Here is a 21,909-nt window from a genome sequence, read left to right on the forward strand (position 1 = left end):
GGAGGGGGTGTTGTCAGACTAATGCAGTCCTGCACTAATCTCTTAGTGATGAATCCTTCACAGTTAGCAAACAACAGCACGCACTTTGACAAGTGGCACATCCCTGAATTCTGTGCTTCAGTCTCTATCTCTTGCGGTCTTCAGATTACATAACAAAAACCTGCTGATAGATTCCCTTTAAGTCTTCCTACTAATTAATATTTTTTTATCTTCTTTCGATTCGCTACTGCTATATAGTATACTTAATTATGATTATATTGTACAATGGACAGGATTCATAGTAAACATTCAAAAGTCATTGTTATATAACCAGCAGATAATAAAATTGTACAAGTAGAAAGAAGGGTAAAAATATCTATATCAGTGTTTCTCAAACGCCAGTCCTCCCGGCCCCCAACAGGTGATGCTTTCAGGATTTCCATAGTGTTGCACAGAAGAGAGAATTCCTGATGCCTTGGTGATGCTTCCATTGGCTATGTAATACAAAGGAAATCCTGAAAAAATGACATGTTGGGGGCCGTGAGAACTGGGGTTTGTAAAACACTGATCTATATAATGCAACATGTTTCAATGCCGTCGCGGTTTCTTCATCATTGAATGACGAGGCTTGATTAACGCTGGTATGGCATTGAGGCATGCTCCAGTATATAGATACTTTTATCCTTCTGTTTATAAACAAGCATTTGATGTTTTATCCAAGTATTTATTTTTCAATTATAATTTAACAAGGCATTCATTGATTATACATTCTGTTGGATAATCCTCTCATTCCTGCCCCGACTTATGCAAGTGGTAATGCCCAATGCCCAATTTCTCCTTGAGATGCAATAAAACAATAAAAGAAATTGGCAGCAAAATCTAACATAGACTTTAATGGTATGTTCACACGGGGTGGTAACGCTGTAGATTTTCCAATATTTATGGAGTTTCTTGCGTTGGCATGTCATTAAATTTGTATACGGAGGGGCTGGCTGATTGCTCATTTTGGTAGATAAGTCGAACTCCTTCTCTGTTATTGCCAATGCATAAACGGAGAAGGTGAGTGACTTAGCTATTAGTCACTTAGTGACCAGGCCAAATTTTTCAAATCTGATGTTACTTTATGTGGCAATAACTCTGGATTGTTTAAACATATCCCTGTGATTTTGAGACTGTTTTTTTGTGACGCATTATACTTTACGTTGGTGGTAAATTTAGGTTGATATCTTTTGTGTTTATTTCTAAAAATATCAGAAATTTGACAAAAAGGTCAAAAAACTTGCAATTTTCAGACCTTGAATGATTATCCATTTGATCCAGATAGTCATAAAACACACAAAAAAATAATAAACAACATTTCCATCATGTCTGCCTCACATTGCCACCATTTGTAAAATGTTCATTTTTTTAGGATGATAGAAGCATTAAAAATGTTGCAGTCATTTTTTTCTAGAAAATTTATAAAAATGTATTTTTTTTTTTAGGGACCCACTCAGTTTTGAACCCCTCAACATACCTAAAACTGCTATCAGGTAGTTTATTAACCCTTCAGGTGTTTTTCAGACATTAATGCAAAGTGGCATGATAGGAATGAAAAATTTTATTTGTACCATTTAAATGTTGCTAACGCTAAGCCTAGATTCTAAGTGGTTCGGCCATGGTTAAGCACTAATCATGACTGATGCATCAAGGTGTCGGTTATAGTGTCCAGCTGAGAGCTGCTGCATTTTGCCCTGTCGGGGAATGCTATTCTCTGTTATCGCAGGTCAGTAAAAGACATATTGGTGGTAACTAAGAAGATAAAATGAGCGGTGAGCTAGCCCTCCTCAAACGGAGCCCTAAAGATACACCCAAAACTGAAATCGATTTCCTGTGTCGAGCACAAGATCAGATGTGGAGCTCACGGGAACAAGGGTGAAACGGACATTGGTTGAGCTTTGGTAACAGAAGTAAATTAGAAAGTCATGTATTAAATCATGAACACATCTTAAAATGTTTCTTTTAAGGAAGACAACCCCTTTTCACCCATTTTACCACTGATTTCACCCGTTGTGATTTATTGATTAAAATCCTTACAATCCATATCCACAGAAAACCCTAACTCATGCAGATAGATTTTGCCGCCTGACCGGGAGAATATGCTGCAAAATTTTACAGCACAGTTTATGTTCAGTATGGATGAAGGGATTTTAAAAACATGTTATGGAAATACTTTGGAAAAAATATTAGAAAATTTCATTTGAAAAAAATGTAAATTACCGATATGGTATTCTATTAAGCATGATGATTTCCCTTGAGCATATTAGATGGTCTAATTTTTTTTAACACTGCAGAAATAGGAACACTGCTAAAGTACATAAACACACAATATACTGTATCTCCTTGCGTTTTGATTCTTGAGCTAAGCACGTAGAACATTCTCAGTACAGCCAACTATGTCCGGTAAACAAATGTCTTCAGAGTGTCGCGTGGAGACACAAATGGCTACATACAGGTTTGAACACTTGATAATATTGCACTTGTTGAAATGATACACAGATTTTGATGTAGTGTTGAATCCAGGATGCATTTTCAAGTCTCCAGATAAAGAATTATTCTCAAAAGTTTTTACATTTGACGAGAAACCAGTATCTCGAAGTGTCTAATGGCCATCAAAAGTGAAAAAGTTGTAGAAAGAAGTTTTTTTGTTTGTTATTTTTTTTTTTACAACCGGCCTTTACTTGTCCTAGTAACAAAAAAACAACACATTAAAAAAATTAACATCGCAGATGCTTTTTGCTCGACATGTCATTCCAAATTCTATGCATTTCCTCAGGGCCAATCTGATGCACTGTAATGACCCTGCGGTAGCGACACAAGCTGTAAGCCATTTTCCAGTGATTGAAACCACTGTTTTGAAAGGGGTGTATTCCCAGTTTTCGCAAGCATAAGCCAACATATACATCCTCCAAATGTAAAAGTCTTGTATGGAGGGAAGTTTTATAAATGAGCTCTGCCACATCAGCAGAGAATATATATCCAGTTCCTGAGCAAAAAGGTGGGTAGTTGCTCTCTGGGTACAAGTCTCTTGGCATGTACCATTTGCTGCGGACATCCCTTATAGGTCCTCCGTTAATGACGTACCCAGTGAAGTATCTTCTTCTAGGTTTGGTGGTTGGTTTCAGTAGTTTATAGATCAAATTGTCCATATTTACAAAAATATCACTGTCTGTCTTCATGACATATTTGGCCTTTGAGCAGAACGTAGCCACCCATCTCATTCCCATTAGTGTTTTGAGAGTTAGGTTATGATAAGAATCTATAAAGTCTTCTACGACAATATCATGAAATATTTGACTTTCTTGCTCCACCATCTGATTCAAAACAGGGTCTGCATTTTTACCAAGAAGAAAAAGTGTAACGATTTTAATCCCTTTAAAGTTGCTTTCGTTGCCCCAAGTTTCTCGAATCGCTTGCCTTGCATCAAACTCCTTATGGGTTGTGCTTATCAGAATGACCAAAAATGGACTTCCATTATTTTCACACTTTTCAGGTTCATTAATAACAAATTCAAAAGAATGAGGATTTATGGGTCGAGTTCTAATGTTGCCAAAAGAAATGTTTTTTTGAGATATGACAATTTTGTTCAGCCTGTACCCCGTGTAGTTGGACGTTGGACGGGTGACACTTAAGTACCAGAGAGCGCTGGCCCAACACACAACCGTCAAAATGTATAAACATGACACCTTTGAGGCCATTGCTTCTGGAGTCTTCTAGAAAATGTTTTCTGGAAACTGTGTCCCTGGTATTTTGATCATTTTCTTATCCAATGGGTGCAACATATCAGTTCATAGATATATTTGATTTTTTAAGGAAATGGTGTAGAATCCAATATTAATCACTTATTCTTTTGTCGTTTCAGTAATTCCATTGTTCCCCTGTAACATAAAAAAGACAAAAATGTTTAGATGTTGGGTACAGCAGGAGATCTATTTTCATTTCTAAAGTTAAATTTAAATAGGTTGTCCCATGTGCCGCTACAGACAAGAGCTGACAGATCCTTTATAAAAGGGAGCTAACGCGAAGGTAAGAAATGTTGGAATTTTCTATGGTGATTTTCACACATAAAATCCCCAGTGGATTACATTACCAGCCATGTAGATATGAATTTTTGAAACTGGTCTGTGATGTGGAATTTTAAAGCTGCTGTTTGCCAATTTCTGTTGTAAATTTTCCCCAAGAATTTGCAACAGCTGTAAGTTTGCTGTAAAAACTTCCAAAAACCTGCAGCAAAACAGTATTTCAGAAAAATCTGCAAAACAAATTTGTGGCACATTTTTCCACAAATCATAAAGGTATAACAACCTATTTTCTCAGGTATCATATTCTTACCCAAGAACAGAAGAGATCCATAAATTACGGTAAGATAAAATACAAATTTGTTTATTGATCAAATATAGAAAAACACTTAAAAAAAGTGTATTAGGGAATGCCTCAAAAACCAGACACATTACATGCCCAGCATAGATAAAATAAGGGAAAACATTGTTACGACAGACTAAAAGTCTATTCAAAAATTATCATTCCCCTCTAAGATGTCTGCCTGGTCCTTGGATCACCCTCCATAGCTGTACCCAAGGTGTCAATGATAACAGGTTGGTACAATTACCTAATGCTGCAATGTTTACCAAAGCACAGGGCAAACCGGACTTCATGTCCCTTCACCCGACGTGCGTTTCACCTTGCTTCTGCCATGGGCACCCAGGTATCATAAGAGTATGATACATGGAAAAATAGTTTGATATTATTTATTGAACAGCCATGCTTTGACATATTTATGGATAATGGTGGTGATTATTTGTAGATCTAGATTTTTTTTTTACACAAACTATTCTTCATCATGGTAAGCATGAAGACAGTAAAGGAATGTATTAGAAAATGGAGGATTACAGTTGTATTTTAACTAAATGGAATCAGGACTGCTAGTAAATAATCAATATGAGCATTATTGCTAGATACTTCAAGAGAATAGGAGACATTTCTAAGACAATACATTAAGGTAGATCAGAAGCCATAACCAGGAATTATAATTACGAGCAAAGGATGATGAAAAAAACGAACCCTTGGTTGCGTAAGGTGATTAGATTTTAGAATTTCAGAGCTAGTATTCTTAAAAATCAATTTGCTGAACCTCCTGAGACCAAGCCTAAACATTGAGAAGCAACGGTCAGCATTGAGTTGGCGTAGACATAATCAGGTTCTTGTAAGGAAATCATCTAACCATGACTTGGCACCATTTCTACCAGTTTATGGAGTAACTTTTAATATGGTTCGGCTGAGATAAGAAACTCTTCTACAACCTAATAATCAAGTGATGAAAGATAAACTGTCAGACTGCGGTGGCCAAACCGATGGCCTTGATACGACGAGAATCAGATTCCTTTTTGGACTTTATAGGCTGAAAAAAGATACTTGTCCTTCAACATTTCTCAGCAGTTGCTTTTTCATTCACAGAATCCTCCCCCGAAAAGTCTGAGATAACCAGATCCAATTTTGTTTCAGCGGAAATGAAAAAAAGAACATCTAAAAAATCATTTAAAAATCATTCATCACTATATTAATTACTACGTTCAATGTCATTAGATGAATTTTCCACTGTTTTTATGCTGTTTTAGCATCTGACATTATTACCTTCCAAGATAGAGCATTATAGAGTTGCACTAACTATAAAGAACACTTACGTATTTTGATATTTTTATCATCCCCTCCCTCCTTTCCCATGTAAAGGATGCCCCTCAATGCTTTCCAGAATTCTTGACTTTAAGCTTCAACTTATTCTTTGTGCTGACAACCTTGACCTTGTATTGATTGACAATATATATATTTTTTACAGTGTGGCTCTTGTCCAGCTCAACATCATCCAATGAACATGGCAAAATCAAAGATATGTAGTTTCAAAGTGACGGGTTTACTAGTTGTTTTTTTTTACGTTTTTTTTTTTTAACTGGTCCTGATTGGCAATTCATATTCTTATTCTGTCCTCATATTATGATTTGATTTTTGCCTGTCAACTAGCAAGAAAAGATCATTGGCGACAGTCACTCATTAGATCAGGGGTTTATTCCAGTTGCATGTCTTGTGATTGTTAAAAAGTCCAAGGTATAATGTGCCCAGTCTAATTTCATACACCAAGATTTTGTTTTCTAAACAATTTAAGATCTCCGTTTGCTTTCAGTGAACAGTAACACTCACATCGGAAAATTGAAAAACCAGTACAGACTCAATACTCACAGCTAGAAGGTTGCAACAGTTCTATCCATTCCAGGCGCTAGAATTTGAGCTACACTGCCTGGACATGAGATAAAGCCAGCCTGAAAAGAAATAGTTCCCAGGATTAAAGAAGGGTGCACAACAAGAAAGCGTACATGTGTTTACATGTGTATGTAAGAAAATGTATATGTGTATGCATGTGTATGTATATATATATATATATATATATATATATATATATATATATATATATATATACTGTATCTTAATTGAATGAATGGCAATAAAAAGAATACAATCCAGAAAAGGTGCCTACAAGACCAGGGATGCGGTATAGTGACAAGTTTAACCCCTTCAAGACCCAGCCTATTTTGGCCTTAATGACCTTGCCGTTTTTTGCAATTCTGACCAGTGTCCCTTTATGAGGTAATAACTCAGGAACGCTTCAACGGATCCTAGCGATTCTGAGATTATTTTTTCGTGACATATTGGGCTTCATGTTAGTGGTAAATTTAGGTTGATAATTTCTGAGTTTATTTGTCAAAAAACCGGAAACTTGGCAAAAATTTAGAAAATTTCGCAATTTTCACATTTTGAATTTTTATTCTGTTAAACCAGAGAGTTATGTGACACAAAATAGTTAATAAATAACATTTCCCACATGTCTACTTTACATCAGCACAATTTTGGAAACAATTTTTTTTTTTTGCTAGGAAGTTATAAGGGTTAAAATTTGACCAGTGATTTCTCATTTTTACAACAAAATTTACAAAACCATTTTTTTTAGGGACCACCTCACATTTGAAGTCAGTTTGAGGGTTCTATATGGCTGAAAATACCCAAAAGTGACACCATTCTAAAAACTGCACCCCTCAAGGTGCTCAAAACCACATTCAAGAAGTTTATTAACCCTTCAGGTGTTTCACAGCAGCAGAAGCAACATGGAAGTAAAAAATGAACATTTAACTTTTTAGTCACAAAAATGATCTTTTAGCGAACATTTTTTTATTTTCCCAAGGGTAAAAAGAGAAACTGGACCACGAACATTGTTGTCCAATTTGTCCTGAGTACGCGGATACCTCATATGTGGGGGTAAACCACTGTTTGGGCGCACGGCAGAGCTCGGAAGGGAAGGGAAGGAGTGCCATTTGACTTTTTCAATGAAAAATTGGCTCCAATCTTTAGCGGACACCATGTCGCGTTTGGAGAGCCCCCGTGTGCCTAAACATTACAGCTCCCCCACAAGTGACCCCATTTTGGAAACTAGACCCCCCAAGGAACTTATCTAGAAGCATAGTGAGCACTTTAAACCCCCAGGTGCTTGACAAATTGATCCGTAAAAATGAAACAGTACTTTTTTTTCACAAAAAAACTATTTTAGCCTCAATTTTTTCATTTTCACATGGGCAACAGGATAAAATGGATCCTAAAATTTGTTGGACAATTTCTCCTGAGTACACCGATACCTCACATGTGGGGGTAAACCACTGTTTGGGCACATGGTAAAGCTCGGAAGGGAAGGAGCGCCATTTGACTTTTTGAATGAAAAATTATCTCCATCGCTAGCAGACACTATGTCACGTTTGGAGAGCCCCTGTGTGCCTAAACATTGGAGCTCCCCCACAAGTGACCCCATTTTGGAAACTAGACCCCCCAAGGAACTTATCTAGAAGCATAGTGAGCACTTTAAACCCCCAGGTGCTTCACAAATTGATCCGTAAAAATGAAACAGTACTTTTTTTTCACAAGAAAATTATTTTAGCCTCAATTTTTTCATTTTCACATGGGCAACAGGATAAAATGGATCGTAAAATTTGTTGGGCAATTTCTCCTGAGTACGCCGATACCTCATATGTGGGGGTAAACCACTGTTTGGGTGCACGGCAAGGCTCGGAAGGGGAGGCGTGCTGTTATGATCCCAATGGTAGAGGATCTCAAAGTTTTCAGCAAAGTCTGCAAACATAAAAAACCAGCTCATAGGGAGGTGGTAACTGAGCTGACCGCATACCTGAACCTAGCCCACAACTAATAGCAGCCGGGGAACGTACCTACGTTGGTTCTAGACGTCTCGCGCCAGCCAGAGAACTAACTAACCCTTTCAGAGAAAATCAGACCTCACTTGCCTCAAGAGAAGGGTACCCCAAAGTACAGACAGGCCCCCAACAAATAATAACGGTGAGGTAAGAAGAAAGGACAAACGTAAGTATGAACTAGATTCAGCAAAGAGAGGCCCACTATATAATAGCAGAAATATAGAAAGCGGACTTATGCGGTCAGCGAAAAACCCTACAAAAATATCCACGCTGAATATCCAAGAACCCCCGCACCGACTAACGGTGTGGGGGGAGAATATCAGCCCCCTTAGAGCTTCCAGCAAAATCAGGAATCACATTATGAACAAGCTGGACAAAAAACAGAATAATACAAATAAACAAAAATAAGAAAGCAGGACTTAGCTTATCTTGCAAAAATCAGGACCAGAGACAGGAGCAACCAGACAAGGACTGATTACATTGATGCCAGGCAATGGACTAAGAATCCAGGAAGTTTAAATAGAAACACCCAGGATCTAACGAACCAGTGACTACCAACCTGGGGAAAGAATATCGAAGAGCCATACCGCTAGTGACCACAAGAGGGAGCCAAAAAGTATAGTTCACAACAGTACCCCCCCTTTAAGGAGGGGTCACCGAACCCTCACTACGACCACCAGGGCGATCAGGATGGGCAGCGTGAAAGGCAAGAACCAAATCGGCCGCATGAACATCAGAGGCGACCACCCAGGAATTATCCTCCTGACCATAGCCCTTCCATTTGACCAGATACTGAAGCCTCCGTCTAGAGAGACGAGAATCCAAGATCTTCTCCACCACGTACTCCAACTCGCCCTCAACCAAGACCGGAGCAGGAGGGTCAACAGCAGGAACCACAGGCACAATGTACCGCCGCAACAAAGACCTATGGAACACATTGTGAATGGCAAACGATACAGGAAGATCCAAACGAAAAGACACCGGATTAAGGACCTCCAAAATTCTATAAGGACCAATAAAGCGAGGCTTAAACTTAGGAGAGGAAACCTTCAGAGGGACATACCGAGAAGACAACCAAACCAAATCCCCAACACGAAGTCGGGGACCCACACCGCGGCGGCGGTTGGCAAAACGCTGAGCCTTCTCCTGTGACAACTTCAAGTTGTCCACCACATGATTCCAAGTCCGCTGCAACCTATCAACCACAGAATCCACCCCAGGACAGTCAGAAGGCTCAACATGTCCTGAGGAGAAACGAGGATGAAAACCAGAGTTGCAGAAAAATGGCGAAACCAAAGTAGCGGAACTAGCCCGATTATTGAGGGCAAACTCAGCCAATGGCAAGAAGGTCACCCAATCATCCTGATCCGCAGAAACAAAACATCTCAAATAAGCCTCCAGCGTCTGATTAGTTCGCTCCGTTTGGCCATTAGTCTGAGGATGAAAGGCAGACGAGAACGACAGATCAATGCCCATCTTAGCACAAAAAGATCGCCAGAATCTGGACACAAACTGGGATCCTCTGTCAGACACGATATTCTCAGGAATGCCGTGCAAATGAACCACATTCTGGAAAAACAAAGGAACCAGATCGGAAGAGGAAGGCAACTTAGGCAAGGGCACCAAATGGACCATCTTGGAAAAACGATCACACACCACCCAGATGACAGACATTCCCTGAGACACCGGAAGATCTGAAATGAAATCCATGGAAATGTGTGTCCAAGGCCTCTTCGGGATGGGCAAGGGCAAAAGCAACCCGCTGGCACGAGAACAGCAAGGCTTAGCCCGAGCACAAGTCCCACAGGACTGCACAAAAGAACGCACATCCCGTGACAAGGAAGGCCACCAAAAGGACCTAGCCACCAAATCTCTGGTACCAAAAATCCCAGGATGCCCTGCCAACACCGAGGAATGAACCTCGGAAATAACTCTGCTGGTCCATTTATCAGGAACAAACAGTCTGTCAGGTGGACAATGGTCAGGTCTACCAGCCTGAAATCTCTGCAACACACGTCGCAAATCAGGAAATATGGCCGACAAGATTACTCCCTCTTTAAGAATACCAGCCGGCTCTGAGACTCCAGGAGAGTCAGGCACAAAGCTCCTAGAGAGAGCATCAGCCTTCACATTTTTCGAACCAGGCAGGTATGAGACCACAAAGTCAAAACGGGAGAAAAACAATGACCAACGAGCCTGTCTAGGATTCAGGCGTTTAGCAGACTCGAGATACATCAGATTTTTGTGATCAGTCAAGACCACCACACGATGCTTAGCTCCCTCGAGCCAATGACGCCACTCCTCAAATGCCCACTTCATGGCCAACAACTCCCGATTACCAACATCATAGTTCCGCTCAGCAGGCGAAAACTTCCTGGAAAAGAAAGCACATGGTCTCATCACAGAGCAACCAGAGCCTCTCTGCGACAAAACAGCCCCTGCATCGATCTCAGAAGCATCCACTTCAACCTGAAAGGGAAGTGAGACATCAGGCTGGCGCAAAACAGGCGCCGAAGTAAACCGGCGCTTCAGCTCCCGGAAAGCCTCCACGGCTGCAGGAGCCCAATTGGCAACATCAGAACCTTTCTTGGTCATATCCGTCAGAGGTTTAACAACGCTAGAAAAGTTAGCAATAAACCGACGGTAGAAATTAGCAAAACCCAAAAACTTCTGAAGACTCTTAACAGACGTGGGTTGAGTCCAATCATGAATAGCTCGGACCTTGACTGGGTCCATCTCCACAGCAGAAGGGGAAAAAATAAAACCCAAAAAGGAAACCTTCTGCACTCCAAAGAGACACTTTTAGCCCTTCACAAACAAAGCATTATCGCGCAAAACCTGAAACACCATCCTGACCTGCTTTACATGAGAATCCCAATCATCAGAAAAAACTAAAATGTCATCCAGATAAACAATCATAAATTTATCTAGATACTTCCGGAAGATGTCATGCATAAAGGACTGAAACATTGAAGGAGCATTAGAGAGCCCAAAAGGCATCACCAAGTACTCAAAATGACCTTCGGGCGTATTAAATGCAGTTTTCCATTCATCTCCCTGCTTAATGCGCACAAGGTTGTACGCACCACGAAGATCTATCTTGGTGAACCAACAGGCACCCTTAATCCGAGCAAACAAGTCCGACAATAGTGGCAAAGGATATTGAAATTTAACCGTGATTTTATTCAGAAGCCGATAGTCTATACAAGGTCTCAAAGATCCGTCTTTCTTGGCCACAAAAAAGAATCCCGCACCAAGAGGGGAAGAGGATGGACGAATATGTCCTTTCTCCAAAGACTCCTTTATATAAGAACGCATCGCGGCATGCTCAGGTACCGACAGATTAAACAATCGTCCCTTAGGAAACTTACTACCAGGAATCAAATCTATAGCGCAGTCACAGTCCCTATGAGGAGGAAGAACACTGGACCTGGACTCACTGAATACATCCTGATAGTCAAACAAATACTCAGGAACTTCTGAAGGAGTGGAGGAAGCAATAGACACCGACGGGGAATCGCAATGAATTCCCTGACAACCCCAACTTGACACAGACATAGCCCTCCAATCCAAAACTGGATTATGGGCCTGTAACCATGGCAGACCCAAAACGACCAAATCATGCATCTTATGCAGAACAAGAAAACGAATCACCTCCCGATGTTCAGGAGTCATGCACATGGTCACTTGTGTCCAATACTGCGGTTTATTCTCCGCCAATGGCGTATCATCAATTCCTCTAAGAGGAATAGGATTTTCTAAAGGCTCCAGGACAAAACCACAGCGCTTGGCAAACGATAAGTCCATAAGACTCAGGGCAGCACCTGAATCCACAAACGCCATAACAGGGTAGGAAGACAATGAGCAAATTAAAGTCACAGATAAAATAAATTTAGGCTGCAAGTTACCAATGGCGACAGGACTAACAAACTTTGTTAGGCGTTTAGAGCATGCTGATATAACATGTGTAGAATCACCACAGTAAAAACACAACCCATTCTGACGTCTATGATTTTGCCGTTCAGTTCTAGTCTGAATTCTATCACATTACATTAAGTCAGGTGTCTGTTCAGACAACACCGCCAGAGGATTAGCGGATTTGCGCTCCCGCAAACGCCGATCAATCTGAATGGCCAGCGTCATAGAATCATTCAGACTTGTAGGAATGGGGAAGCCCACCATCACATTCTTAATGGTTTCAGAAAGGCCATTTCTGAAATTTGCAGCCAGAGCACACTCATTCCACTGAGTAAGCACGGACCATTTCCGAAATTTTTGGCAATACACTTCAGCTTCATCCTGGCCCTGAGAGATAGCCAGCAAAGCCTTCTCTGCCTGAATTTCAAGATTGGGCTCCTCATAAAGCAATCCGAGCGCCAGAAAAAACGCATCAATATTTGCCAATGCCGGATCTCCTGGCGCCAATGAGAAAGCCCAATCCTGAGGGTCGCCCCGTAAGAAGGAGATAACAAATTTAACTTGCTGAGCTGAGTCTCCAGACGAACGAGGTCTCAAAGATAGAAACAATTTACAATTATTCCTAAAATTCCTAAATTTAAATCGATCTCCAGAGAACAGCTCAGGAATAGGTATCTTAGGCTCTGACATAGGACTGCTAATAACAAAATCCTGAATGCCCTGCACACGTGCAGCAAGCTGATCCACACTAGTAATCAGAGTCTGAACATTCATGTCTGCAGCAGAGCTTCAAGCCACTCAGAGATAAAGGGGAGGAAGAAAAAAAAACACAAAAAACTCAGACTTCTTTTCTTATAGTCCCACTTCAGCAATGCATTAACTATTCACTTGGCCTGGCATTCTGTTATGATCCCAATGGTAGAGGATCTCAAAGTTTTCAGCAAAGTCTGCAAACATAAAAAACCAGCTCATAGGGAGGTGGTAACTGAGCTGACCGCATACCTGAACCTAGCCCACAACTAATAGCAGCCGGGGAATGTACCTACGTTGGTTCTAGACGTCTCGCGCCAGCCGGAGAACTAACTAACCCTTTCAGAGAAAATCAGACCTCACTTGCCTCAAGAGAAGGGTACCCCAAAGTACAGACAGGCCCCCAACAAATAATAACGGTGAGGTAAGAAGAAAGGACAAACGTAAGTATGAACTAGATTCAGCAAAGAGAGGCCCACTATATAATAGCAAAAATATAGAAAGCAGACTTATGCGGTCAGCGAAAAACCCTACAAAAATATCCACGCTGAATATCCAAGAACCCCCGCACCGACTAACGGTGTGGGGGGAGAATATCAGCCCCCTTAGAGCTTCCAGCAAAATCAGGAATCACATTATGAACAAGCTGGACAAAAAACAGAATAATACAAATAAACAAAAATAAGAAAGCAGGACTTAGCTTATCTTGCAAAAATCAGGACCAGAGACAGGAGCAACCAGACAAGGACTGATTACATTGATGCCAGGCAATGGACTAAGAATCCAGGAAGTTTAAATAGAAACACCCAGGATCTAACGAACCAGGTGACTACCAACCTGGGGAAAGAATATCGAAGAGCCATACCGCTAGTGACCACAAGAGGGAGCCAAAAAGTATAGTTCACAACAGCGTGCCATTTGACTTTTTGAATGGAAAATTAGCTCCAATCGTTAGCGGACACCATGTCGCGTTTGGAGAGCCCCTGTGTGCCTAAACATTGGAGCTCCCCTACAAGTGACCCCATTTTGGAAACTAGACCCCCCACGGAACTTATCTAGATGCATAGTGAGCACTTATAACCCCCAGGTGCTTCACAGAAGTTTATAACGCAGAGCCGTGAAAATAAAAAATAATTTTTCTTTCCTCAAAAATGATTTTTAGCCCAGAATTTTTTATTTTCCCAAGGGTAATAGGAGAAATTGGACCCCAAATGTTGTTGTCCAGTTTGTCCTGAGTACGATGATACCCCATTTGTGGGGGTAAACCACTGTTTGGGTGCACGGCAGGGCTCGGAAGGGAAGGCACGCCAATTGGCTTTTTGAATGGAAAATTAGCTCCAATCATTAGCGGACACCATGTCGCGTTTGGAGAGCCCCTATGTGCCTAAACATTGGAGCTCCTGCACAAGTGACCCCATTTTGGAAACTAGACCTCCCAAGGAACTAAACTAGATGTGTGGTGAGCACTTTTAACCCCCAAGTGCTTCACAGAAGTTTATAACGCAGAGCCATGAAAATAAAAAATATTTTTTCTTTTCTCAAAAATGATTTTTTAGCCCACAATTTTTTATTTTCCCAAGGGTAAAAGGAGAAATTGGACCCCAAAAGTTGTTGTCCAGTTTCTCCTGAGTATGCTGATACCCTATATGTGGGGGTAAACCACTGTTTTGGCACACGTCGGGGTTCGGAAGGGAAGTAGTGACGTTTTGAAATGCAGACTTTGATGGAATGCTCTGCGGGCGTCAGGTTACGTTTGCAGAGCCCCTGATATGCCTAAACAGTAGAAACCCCCCACAAGTGACCCCATTTTGGAAACTAGACCCCCCAAGGAACTTATCTAGATGTGTGGTGTGCACGCTCAACCCCCAAGTGCTTCACAGAAGTTTACAACGCAGAGCCGTGAAAATAAAAAATCATTTTTCTTTCCTCAAAAAAGATGTTTTAGCAAGCAATTTTTTATTTTCACAAGGGTAACAGGAGAAATTGGGCCCCAATATTTGTTGCCCAGTTTGTTGTGAGTGTGATGGTACCCCATATGTGGAGGTAAACCACTGTTTGGGCGCACGTCAGGGCTCGGAAGGGAAGTAGTGACATTTGAAATGCAGACTTTGATGGAATGGTCTGCGGGCATCACGTTGCATTTGCAGAGCCCCTGATGTGCCTAAACAAGAGAAACACCCCACAAGTGACCCCATTTTGGAAACTAGACCCCCGAAGGAACTTATCTAGATGTGTGGTGAGCACTTTCAACCCCCAAGTGCTTCACAGAAGTTTATAACGCAGAGCCGTGAAAATAAAAAATAATTGTTCTTTCCTCAAAAATTATGTTTTAGCAAGTAATTTTTTTTTTGCAAGGGTAACAGGAGAAATTGGACCCCAACAGTTGTTGCCCAGTTTGTCCTGAGTACGCTGGTACCCCATATGTGGAGGTAAACCACTGTTTGGGCGCACGTCAGGGCTCGGAAGGGAAGTAGTGACATTTGAAATGCAGACTTTGATGGAATGGTCTGCGGGCATCACGTTGTATTTGCAGAGCCCCTGATGTGCCTAAACAAGAGAAACACCCCACAAGTGACCCCATTTTGGAAACTAGACCCCCGAAGGAACTTATCTAGATGTGTGTTGAGCACTTTCAACCCCCAAGTGCTTCACAGAAGTTTATAACGCAGAGCCGTGAAAATAAAAAATAATTGTTCTTTCCTCAAAAATTATGTTTTAGCAAGTAATTTTTTTTTTTGCAAGGGTAACAGGAGAAATTGGACCCCAACAGCTGTTGCCCAGTTTGTCCTGAGTACGCTGGTACCCCAAATGTGGGGGTAAACCACTGTTTAGGCACACGTCGGGGCTTGGAAGGGAGGGAGCACCATTTGACTTTTTGAACGCAAGATTGGCTGGAATCAATGGTGGCGCCATGTTGCGTTTGGAGACCCCTGATGTGCCTAAACAGTGGAAACCCCTCAATTCTAACTTCAACACTAACCCCAACACACCCCTAATCCTAATCCCAACTGTAGCCATAACCCTAATCACAACCCTAACCCCAACACACCCCTAACCACAACCCTAACCCCAACACACCCGTAACCCTAATTCCAACCCTAACCCTAATCCTAACCCTAATCCCAAACCTAACCCTAATCCCAACCCTAACCACAACTGTAACCCCAACACACCCCTAACCCTATCCGTAACCCTAACCACAAGCCTAATCTTAACCCTATTTCCAACCCTAGCCCTAATTCCAACCCTAACTCTAATTCCAACTCTAACACTAAGGCTATGTGCCCACGTTGCGGATTCGTGTGAGATTTTTCCGCACGATTTTTGAAAAATCTGCAGGTAAAAGGCACTGCGTTTTACCTGCGGATTTACAGCAGATTTCCAGTGTTTTTTTGTGCGGATTTCACCTGCGGATTCCTATTGAGGAACAGGTGTAAAACGCTGCGGAATCCGTACAAAGAATTGACATGCTGCGGAAAATACAACGCAGCGTTTCTGCACGGAATTTTCCGCACCATGGGCACAGCGGATTTGGTTTTCCATAGGTGTACATGGTACTGTAAACCTGATGGAAAACTGCTACGAATTCACAGCGGCCAATCCGCTGCGGATCCGCGGCCAATCCGCTGCTGATCCGTGGCCAATCCGCTGCGGATCTGCAGGCAAATCCGCACTGTGTGCACATGCCATGACCCTAACCCTACCCCTAACCCTACCCCTAGTTCTAACCCTAGTTCTAACCCTAACCCTAGTGGAAAAAGAAAAAAATATATTTTCTTTAATTTATTATTGTCCCTTCCTATGGGGGTGATAAAGGGGGAGGTTTATTTATTATTTTTTTTATTTTGATCGCTGTGATAGAACCTACCACAGCGATCAAAATGTACTTGTAATGAATCTGCCGGCAGGCAGATTCGGCGGGCGCACTGAGCATGCGCCCGCCATTTTGGAAGATGGCGGCGCCCATGGAGAAGACAGACCGACACCGGGAGCCTCGGTAAGTATAAGGGGGGGAAAATCGGGGCACGGGAGGGCGTCGGAGCACGGGGGGTGACATAGGAGCACGGGGGGAGCGGACAGGAGGACGGGGGAGGGGAGCACAGGACGGAGGGGACTACGGGACAGATCGGTGGCTTGGGGGGGCGATCGGTGGGGTGGGGGGGGGTCACTTCAGTATTTCCAGCCATGGCCGATGATATTGCAGCATTGGCCATGGCTGGATTGTAATATTTCACCAGTTTTTTAGGTGAAATATTACAAATCGCTCTGATTGGCAGTTTCACTTTCAACAGCCAATCAGAGCGATCGTAGCCATGGGGGGGTGAAGCCACCCCCCCTGGGCTGAAGTACCACTCCCCCTCTCCCTGCAGATCGGGTAAAATAGGAGTTAACCCTTTCACCCGATCTGCAGGGACGCGATCATTCCATGATGCCACATAGGCGTCATGGGTCGGATTGGCACGGGTTTTCATGACGCCTATGAAGGGCCCCCACTGCCGCAGGGCCGAGGGGTACCCGGTACCGGGCCTCTGAGTCTCTGTTCTGGGGTTATCACGGTGGCTAGACCCGGTCCGTGACCCTGCTGGTCAGTGGGGGACGTTCGGTGATAGAATAGTGAATGGTGGTGCGGTGCAGCAAATAACGAGGACACCAGGTTGTAGTCTCTTTACCTCTTTACTGAAGGTTTTAGAGTCCTCAGTCCAGAGCGCTGTCAACAGGGCTGTCAGAGACCGGCCGGTCCAAAGGCACATCAGGAGTTCTCTTTACAGGTGGGAATCAGTGTCTACCTTCTAGCGCTGTGTATTGTAGTCCTTCCCTGCTGAGCTCCCGGGATAGTCCTCACAACTGTTTCTGTCTGTCTCTGATGTTCGTTCTCTCCGTCCCCCAGGTGGTATGGTAGGACGCACCCGTATGACGGGGTAGGCCTGGAGCTCTTCCGGGACCCTAGAGTCGCCCCTCTCCCACAGCTGCCTCCGTTGTCTACTTAGGTGTTAAGTGAGACAGCCAACCTTTAATTGGCTGTCCTGCCGTGGTTTGCAGTAGTACTTAAAGTCTCTTACTTGCTCGGCGTTCCGGCCACCGACTGTTTGCGCCTCAGAAGGATGTTGCCTCGGTCTATCAGCACGACTCCTTCTGGTCCTAATTCCTCTTTACTGTATTCCCGTTGTTCACTGGTTAGTTCTGCTCTTAGGACTCTGCCAGGATCCCATCCCTGACAGGTCCTCTCACTAGCTCTTCCCAGTTACTTCTCCCTCTGTCTTCCTGTCCAACCCCCAGTTTTACCAGAGTGTGAGGAGTGGCCTACTAGATAAAACCACCCCCCCTGGTGGCCGGAGTGTGAAGTGTGGTGTGAGTGTTACCTGATCAGAGAAACTCTTTTAGTGCAATCAGACATAACATCCCTCCCCTTAGTGGCAGAGCGACATTACTGCAACGACCAGGACTCTGGGGCGCTGCACTCCCCCCCAGTTAAATCCAGTACTCCCGGACTGGGAAAACAAGAACAACAATACATGTTAACAGAAAACACACAAATTTTTGAAATAGCATAACAATTAAACATAACAGTGCTTCCCTTTATGGGAGGTGAGGACTCTTGAACGTTGCGAAAGTTAGGTCATGCACAGTTTATGACTCTCAGTTCAGTGGTTGAAACAGCGGGGACCCCGGGTAAACAAAGGGGTCCCCCTTTTGAAAGTTTTTGAGCAATTCACCGTCCATTACTCTATTGTCCATTTCAAAACCTGTAACAAAAGATATGCACACAAACATTTTCAACTAAATAGCAGCCCCCGCTAATACCTCCAAGTTTTGTAGCGGAGGGGAGTTTGGTTCTGAGTGCTGCGTGTGGACCTTCGCAGCGCAGGGGTTGCTATTGGCCTAACAGGGCCCGCTATGCCTGCTACCGCTGGTGTAGTGCACTGTCTTCTAGCTACACTTCTAGTGAGTCTGGGTAGCACTGGCAGGTTGGGGCTCTCAGAGCTGCTGCTATCAACAGTGGGTACAGCAGATTCACCGATAGCAGAGGGAGGATTTGCCGGTTCAACGGTTGGCATGACATCTTCAGGTAGGGCTTGTTGAGTTTGCGGGACTGGATGATCTGGTACCACCATTGCTTCTGGTGGGTCCGGCTGTGGAAATGTTAGAACAGGTACCACGATGGCCTGATTTATCTGAGTCCAGGACTGGGGAAAGTCACCAAGGACGGTATGGATCATCTTCTCCTTTTCCACCGGCGGGGAGATTCCTGGGGCCGTGCCCCTCTCTCTCATCTTATCGGGGCAGACCTTAAGGTGATCCCTGGATACCGCTGTCGAGGTCTCCCCTCTGTCCTTGCTGATGAGACAGACCTTCGTGTTGTCGAAATCGGATGGCAGGATGGTATACGGTTCCGCTTCCCATTGGTCATCGAGCTTGTGTAGTCTCCTCTTTCGTTTAAAAACTTGCTCACCAGGTGACAGGGGAATCGCAGGAGCGTGCTGGTTGTAGTCCCTTTCTTGTTTTTGCCTAGCGTGGGCGAGACTTCTTTCCACGCACTCCTGTACTTTGCGGTACCTTCGCTGCCTTTCTGCATCCCAATCTGCATCCGGCGAGGTATCTTCGGGGACTAGGACCCCCATGTCCAGATCAACTGGTAACTGGCTAGGCCTTCCCCTCATTAGGTACGCTGGAGTACAGTTGGTGGAATTTACTGGCATGTGGTTGTATATATCCACCAAGTCAGGCAACTTTGTCGGCCACAGATTCCGTTCCTCTACGGGCAGGGTTTTCAATAAGTCGATCACCACTTGGTTCATCTTTTCGCACATCCCATTGGTTTGAGGATGGTACGGTGTGGTTCTGATCTTCTTACACCCGTACAGTTGGCAGAACTCTTGGAACACTTCTGCTTCGAATGCTGGTCCCTGATCGGTCAGTACCTTCTCCAGGTAGCCATGGGGCCTACAAAAGTACTGCTGGAAGGCCTTGGCGGCAGTCCTGGCCGTTAGATCCTTGACAGGTACAACCACCAAAAATCTGGAGTAGTGATCTACGATGGTAAGAGCGTAGATATAGCCTGACCGGCTAGGTGTCAACTTCACATGATCCAGCGCAACCAGTTCGAGCGGCCGTTTGGTGATGATAGGCTGCAGGGGAGCCCGTTGGCTGCCACGGTCCTTCCTGCGTAGGCTACATGGACCGCACTCCCGACACCACTTCTCAATGGCTTTCTTCATGCCGACCCAATAGAACCTCCCTCGGAGTAGTTTCTCTAGCTTCCTCCATCCGAAGTGTCCGGCTCCATTGTGGTAGGCTCCCAGAACCATGGGCGCATCTCGCCTTGGCACCACTATCTGCCACACCAATTCATGAGTATGTGGGTCGATGCTCCTCCGGCACAGCTTGCCATCATGGATGAACAGTTTGCTTCTCCCCTTCCACAGCTGTTGGGTCTCCTGAGGATCATCTGGGCCAGGGTGCAACCCTGCCTGCGTCAAGAGCTCTTTCACCCAACGGACCGCGGGGTCACCATCCTGGGTTTCCGCCCACTCGTGATGGGGCAGGGGATTCAGCGTGGCATCCGGTTGGTTCTTGTGCCTGTTCTTCACATGATGAGAGTTCTGAGTGGCTTTGGGGCGATGGAATGCAGGCAGCTCCACCTCTTCAAGTGCCTCCGGGTCTTCTCCCATTTCTGGCAAATTGGGCATCCGGGACAAGGCATCAGCATTGGCATTCTTGTGTGCTGCCCGGTACTTGATGGTGAAATCGTAGTTGGACAGCCGGGCCATCCATCGCTGTTCCAAGGCCCCGAGTTTGGCCATATCCAGATGCGTTAGCGGATTGTTATCCGTAAAGACGGTGAATTTTGCGGAGGCCAGGTAGTGTTTGAACCTCTCTGTCACTGCCCAGACGATGGCAAGGAATTCCAGCTTAAAGGAACTGTAGTTGTCAGGGTTCCTTTCCGTGGGACGGAGTTTCCTGCTGGCGTAAGCGATCACCCTTTCTTTGCCTTTCTGGACCTGGGACAGCACGGCTCCTAATCCCACATTGCTGGCATCTGTGTACAGCACAAACGGTTGGTCGTATTCGGGGTAAGCCAGTACCTCTTCTCCCGTCAGTGCCGACTTCAAACAGGTGAAGGATTCCTCCAGCTCCTCGTTCCAATCAAAGGGGGTGTTCCTCCCCTTGGTCTTCTTTGGTTGGCCCACCAACAGGTTTTGCAAGGGTGCGGCCTTCTTGGTAAAGTCCTTAATGAACCTCCGGTAATAGCCTACCAACCCGAGGAACTGCCGGACTTCGTGGAGGTCACTGGGCTTTAGCCAGTCCTTGATCACTGTGACCTTGTCGGGGTCTGGGGCCACTCCTTCAGTGCTCACCACATGGCCCAGGTACTGTACTTTAGGTTTCAGCAGATGACACTTGGACGGTTTCACCTTTAAGCCGAAGTTGGACAGGGCTTCAAACACCTCGGCCAGGTGCTTCAAATGGTCTTCGTAGGTCTTAGAGAAGACAATGACATCATCCAAATACAGCAGCACGGTTTCAAAGTTCATGTGTCCCAGGCAGCACTCCATCATCCTCTGGAATGTCCCGGGAGCATTGCACAATCCGAAGGGCATGTAGTTGAATTCGCAGAGACCCATTGGGGTCGTGAAGGCTGTCTTCTCTTTGTCCGCCTCTGCCACAGGAACCTGCCAGTACCCACTGGTGAGATCTAAGGTAGAGAAGTAGTTAGCAGATTTTAAGGCAGCCAGAGACTCCTCTATCCTGGGCAGTGGGTATGCGTCTTTATGTGTAATGCGATTCAACTGCCTATAATCAACACACATCCTCATTGTACCATCTTTCTTTTTAACAAGGACTAACGGAGCTGCCCAGGGGCTACAGCTGTCTCTCACCACCCCAGCCTCCTTCATTTCCCGCAACATGTCCTTGGCACACTGGTAATGAGCTGGGGGTACAGGGCGATATCTCTCTTTTATGGGTCGGTGATCTCCCG

The 21,909-nt window shown here is 44.2% G+C and overlaps 1 protein-coding gene across 3 annotated transcripts in view; it reads right to left on the minus strand.

Annotated features, from left to right (window-relative positions):
- Nucleotides 1-216: 216 nt before the first annotated feature.
- Nucleotides 217-21,909, minus strand: part of B3GALT1 (beta-1,3-galactosyltransferase 1) — a 418,576-nt gene continuing 396,883 nt past the window's right edge. The window contains exons 4-5 of one of the 3 annotated variants that reach the window (XM_077272797.1): nucleotides 6,250-6,329; nucleotides 217-3,896 (exon numbers count right to left, since the gene is read on the minus strand). In XM_077272797.1, coding sequence (XP_077128912.1) covers nucleotides 2,736-3,716 — 981 coding nt within the window. In that variant the 5' untranslated portion in view covers nucleotides 3,717-3,896; nucleotides 6,250-6,329 and the 3' untranslated portion in view covers nucleotides 217-2,735. The remainder of the gene's footprint in view (nucleotides 3,897-6,249; nucleotides 6,330-21,909) is intronic. The other 2 variants (XM_077272800.1, XM_077272798.1) reach the window with 2 other exon arrangements.

The sequence above is a fragment of the Ranitomeya variabilis genome, chromosome 7 (assembly GCF_051348905.1).
Source record: "Ranitomeya variabilis isolate aRanVar5 chromosome 7, aRanVar5.hap1, whole genome shotgun sequence".
NCBI classification, from domain to species: Eukaryota; Metazoa; Chordata; class Amphibia; order Anura; family Dendrobatidae; genus Ranitomeya; species Ranitomeya variabilis.